The sequence below is a fragment of the Lepidochelys kempii genome, chromosome 23 (assembly GCF_965140265.1).
Source record: "Lepidochelys kempii isolate rLepKem1 chromosome 23, rLepKem1.hap2, whole genome shotgun sequence".
In the NCBI taxonomy this organism is placed as follows: Eukaryota; Metazoa; Chordata; order Testudines; family Cheloniidae; genus Lepidochelys; species Lepidochelys kempii.
The window spans coordinates 3405749-3410628 of record NC_133278.1 but is presented as its reverse complement, the minus strand read 5'-3'; the positions used below and the strand labels follow the sequence as shown (position 1 = coordinate 3410628).

The 4880-nt window shown below is 63.0% G+C and overlaps 1 protein-coding gene across 1 annotated transcript; it reads left to right on the top strand.

Moving 5' to 3' along the window:
* Positions 1-211: 211 nt before the first annotated feature.
* Positions 212-4880, top strand: LOC140902006 (mRNA decay activator protein ZFP36L2-A-like). The gene is made up of 2 exons (XM_073321566.1): positions 212-375; positions 3204-4880. The coding sequence occupies exons 1-2, from the start codon at positions 322-324 to the stop codon at positions 4032-4034; spliced, it is 885 nt and encodes a 294-aa protein (XP_073177667.1). The 5' UTR covers positions 212-321; the 3' UTR covers positions 4035-4880.

Genomic DNA, 4880 nt, shown 5'->3' with positions numbered 1-4880 from the left:
CTCCCAGCCCTCCCCTGCTCTAACCACTAGATCCCGCTCCCCTCCCAGAGCTGGGGAGAGAACCCAGGAGTCCTGGCCTCTCGCCTCAGCCTCCCCTTGTGGCTGCAGCCATGCTGGGGAATGCTGCTGCGCGAATCCCCCCCGCTTCCCCCCTCCCAGCTCGCCATAGCCCCGCCCACCCCGCTATCCGCCCCGCCCCTTTCCCGGGGGGCGGGGCCAAAGGGCCGCGCGGGGCTGCAAAAGCTGGCTCTTTAAAAGCCCTCCACGCTGGCCCGGCCCGGCGCAGCCCTGCCGAGAGCCGGAGGAGCCGGGGCGGAGACGATGCCCTCCGATCTGCTGACCCCCTTTGTGGAGCTGGACGATCCTCTGTGCCAGGTGGGGCGGGGAGACCGGGGGGGGAGGGATTTGCCACTTGCAGGTCACTCTCTGCGCCTCCCTCCTGTTTTCCCGCCATGCTGCTCCGATGGGCTTTTGTTACCCCCGCCCCCCCCCCCGGTGCCTGGCCGGGCTGGGGGAGGACAGGCCCCGTGAGAGCCCCGGGCTGCAGAAGATCCAGAAGCAAGAAAGTCGTGTCCGCGCCCCCCCCCCCCCCCCGCAAATAAAGTCTCTGCGGGCTTGCAGCCTGGCCTGGTTCTCCATGTGCTCCTGGCTGCCCTGTGCCGGGCTGGAGGGGGGGGACCTGGCAGGCGACTTGCTCTTCGCAGCTGCTCTTTCCACGGGGGGGAGGATTGGCCCCAGCGAGAGGGGCGGGAAATGGTGCAAAGTTTTGTAAAAAGCCAGGAAGGATTTGCACCTAGGTGTCCAGGCCGCAAGGAGAGATTTACTTGGGGCTGCGTTGGGCAGGGGGTTGGACTAGGTACCTCCTGAGGTCTCTTCCAAGCTAGGAAAAGCTATGATTTCCAGCTGGATGGGTGCTGTTCTTCTCCCCCCCCCCCACCTACCCACCCACACACCCTTCAGTGCAGGGTTTGCAGCTTGGTTCAGTGGCTCGCAGCATCCCCCCCATACCGATTGTCCCTGCACCCCTCCTACCTGTGGCTCCTTGCAGCTGCTCTGAGCTGGGATGGGGTGGGGTGGGGTGTGTGTGTGGGGGGGGTCTTTTTCCTCCCCAATCTGCCTGCCGGAGGCTGGGCCCTCAGCGGCTGTGAGCTGGGCCTCACCTCAAATAGGACACCCGCTGGGCATCTGACCCTGGCTTTCAGAGATTCACCCCCACCCCACCCCTTCTGTCTCTCTGGCTTTCCCCTAGCTTCTGAGTTGCAGCAGACCACCTCCCCCCCACACCCAACCGGACAAAAGGGCCCCTCTGCTCCGAGCAGTTGAGTTTTGTAGCAGCAGGGGTTCTGCTTTATTTGCTGGGGGGCTATAAAACACCCGAGCGCTTTATTAAACGCCCAGTGTGAGACCATCGCGCCCCGTCCAGAGGCTCTGGAACAGAGCCAGGCACTTCAGCGGCGTGGGCCAGGCGTGTGTTTGCTGCAAGGTTTCAAATGGGGAAGCTGGGAAAGTGGGAGCCGCTTTCTCCTCCAGGACACGCTACCACGGCACAAGTGGTTCAGGAGCATGGGAACTGGATGAAGCTGTGGGGCCCCCTTTGTTCAAACCGGCTCCCTGCTGGGGCCCGGGACTAAGCCCAGCTCGGGGGCAAATGGGGCCGACACCCACTGACTTCGATCGGTGCCATGCCTGGAACGGTGAGCTAGCATCTGGCCTCCCCTCTGGACGAAGCCCCGATAGAAGCCAGGTTGTGTACACCCTGCCCCCCCCCCCAAAAAAAAGGCCTGGTGCCTGTCTCTGCTGCCTAGCGTGCTCCCTAAAAGGTGGATCTGCTTGTATTACGTGGAATATGGTAGCGGCTAAAGGCCCCTGAAAAGGTCACCGTCTCAGGTCTGTTACACCAGTACATCTCCGGCGGTGGGTGCTCTCCTACTGGAATGTGGGAGTTGCCAAGGTGGTCTAAATCTGAACCAAAATTTAGATCCTGTGTGGATGGGGAAACTGAGGCACCGGGGGGTGACTTGCCCAAGGTCATCCTGGCAGCAGAGCTGAGAATAGAACCCAGGAGTCCTGAGTCCTAGTCTGGCACCCTCCACTCCAGTCACCAGTGGCCCCGCATTAACACTTCATTAGCTAGGAGCACTCGGGGGGGCGTCCCCATGATGTCCAAGCTTCCCACTCACTCTGGACAGGGGAGCAGCTCCTTGGTACCTCTCTAGTCAGTGATCCTTCCCAGCCCCGTACGGTCCTGCAGGCCGCAGACGGAGTAATTGGCTAATTGCATGAGCCGGGCAGTCCAGACGGAGCCCCTGCAGATGTCTGAGCCGGAGGCGTGTGGCTCAGCTCCCTCTCCCAGGGCTTAATCAGCTGGGGCAAGTGTGCCTCGACCTCCTGGTGTGGCTCCCTGGCCGTGGCTTATCGAGCTGTCAGATCCGATCCCTAAACTGTTTGGCTGCTAAGGTCTCTGTGTGGCTGGCTCCCTACCACACCCCAGGGCCTGCTGAGAGCAGCTTCAGGGCAAGAACCCAGATTTCCTCCTCTCCCCGCCCACTCCCCCTCCCCCCGGTTTCAAAACCCCTTGGAAATCCCTGCCAGCAGCTTAGGGGGGCTAGGACACACAGCTGCGCCGTTCTGCTTCCATCCAGCAGAGGGCAGCATGCTCACCTCCTCCCATGCCCTGTGTGGCCCCCCCAATGTCTGTAAAGCACTTTGCTACCAGACATCCCTGCTGTGAAGGGGGGGGAAACACAGGCATGGAGAGGGAGGGAAGCGGCTTGCCTTGTGTGAGTCAGTGCTGGTGGGGAGGCGGGGGGGCACATGGAACCCAGGTGTCCTAATGCTGCTTCCAGGCCTGTGCTCTAACCACTAGATCAGCTGTCCTGCTTCACAGTGCCCCCACTTGCACCTCATCAAGGAAGCATAAACTAGTGGGTGGCACACTTTGGGGGCCTTCTGCCTCCCCCGCCCCAATCAACAGGGTTCTGGCTGCTGATGCTCAGACACTGCTTGAGACTTGGCTTCGTTATTTGCAGCCGGGTGGTCGGCCTGACATGTGGGGCTCGGCCAGGGGCTGTCTGTTCTGTTTTACTGGCGGGGGGGGGGGCAGGGTTTCTCCCCTTCAGCTCAGCCTGTTTCTGCTGCTGGCCATCCCCAGCCTCGCTACGTTGCCTCCTCTAACCGACGCCCCCCCCCTTCTGCCCTTACAGGCCTTCCTGAGGCTGAACGTGGCGGAGGAGCCTGGCCCCACGGCGAGATGCCTGGGGGGATACCAGCGCACCTTCTCCGCCTGCCCGGCGGCGCCGTCCGGCAGCGCTGAGCCCCTGGAGGAGGCTGCGGGTGCCTCGGGTGCCCTCTGGTCCCTCCACGGCCAGTGGGGCTGGGCCCCAGCGCTGCCCCACACCAGTCTCCAGCGTCTCCCGTTCCGGGCGGAGCGCTCGGCCAGCGTGATCGAGGGCTGCCGGGAGGGGGCGGCCGCCTCGGCCCGCTACAAGACGGAGCTCTGCCGCACCTACGAGGAGAGCGGGGCCTGCAAATACGGGGCCAAGTGCCAGTTTGCCCACGGGGCCGGGGAGCTGCGGACCCTCAGCCGCCACCCCAAGTACAAGACGGAGCTGTGCCGGACGTTCCACACGGCCGGCTTCTGCCCCTACGGCTCCCGCTGCCACTTCATCCACAACGCGGAGGAGCAGCGCCCCCCCTCCTTCTCCCGCAGCGCCTCCCTGTCCCCCCCGCCCTCCGCCTCACTGCCTGTCCCCCTCCGGCCGCCCAGGCCCTGCGGCTGCCGCCACCCCGCCGGGGATCCCCCCTCTTTGGCCTTTCCGGCCACCACCACTCTGGGCCAGGACGGAGCAAGGGGGACCCCGGCTGCCCCCGACGCCTTCGCCTTCCCCGGGCAGCTGTTGCTGCAGAGGAGCCCTTCCTCCGACTCCCTCTCGGATCAGGAGGACTCGGGAGGCAGCAGCGGGTCCGAGTCGCCGGGACTGGGGCCCGGCGGGCGCCGGCTCCCCATCTTCAGTCGCCTGTCCGTCTCTGACTAGCCGGTGTGCAGCGAACCTCCAGCACGGGCCCTGCCCCCCCCCCGCCCTTTGCTGGGGCAAATGCTTAAATTGCTGCCTCTCCACCGAGAGGCTGGGACCTGGGGGGTGGGGTGGGGGAGGAGGTACAATATTGGATCAGAGCTGAAGGGGTTAATCGGTTCCAGGGTTCAGTGTGTAGGGGCAAAACCCCCCTCTGGGATCATGTGATCAGTAACCCATGGGCCAGATCTTCTACTTCTGGTATAAATCAGGGCTCATTCCTCTCCTATTGGAGTCTGACCCCCCCTGTATTGCAGAAGGGCAGAGGAGAACTAGGCCTGGGAAGGGGGTGCTTCTCTTCCCCCCGCCCCCACGCCTATCACCATGTGCCTCATACCATTGCTTATACCAGTGTATGCTGCTGCTGGATGGGATGGGGTCGGAGTCTTGCACTGGTGTAAACCACCATGCAAGGAGGAAAAGCCTTTCAGTGGTGAACACAGCCTCGGCTATTCTTGCTTGGGGGGCTGGGGAGGCAGAGGCATCACGAGACCTCCTGATCTCTGCAGCCCGGGTCCGTGGGTGGATTCTGAGTTCAGATCTCCTGACCCAGAGGCCGCTTCTGGAAACTCGGATGCGTGACCTTGTGTCTTCCAAAACAAACCAAAAAAAAGGAAAGGGTGTTTTTTAACACACACAGGCAAGTTCCTGTGATAGGGGATTTTTTGTGTGTGTATGTCTGGGTCTGATTCTGCTGCTCTGCATCGGGTGTAGGTATTTCCACCAGAGCCGGACGCTGCTGTGAGCTGCAGAGCCGGTGAGAATCGGTAGCCCTTTTGAGGAGCCCCTGGTGCCCCCGCCTGTGCG

Bases quoted from the DNA above. Each gene is read 5' to 3' on its own strand.
- LOC140902006 (XM_073321566.1), top strand. From the start codon at position 322: ATGCCCTCCGATCTGCTGACCCCCTTTGTGGAGCTGGACGATCCTCTG. The intron at 376-3,203 runs GTGGGGCGGGGA...CTGCCCTTACAG, and splicing joins TGGACGATCCTCTGTGCCAG to GCCTTCCTGAGGCTGAACGT.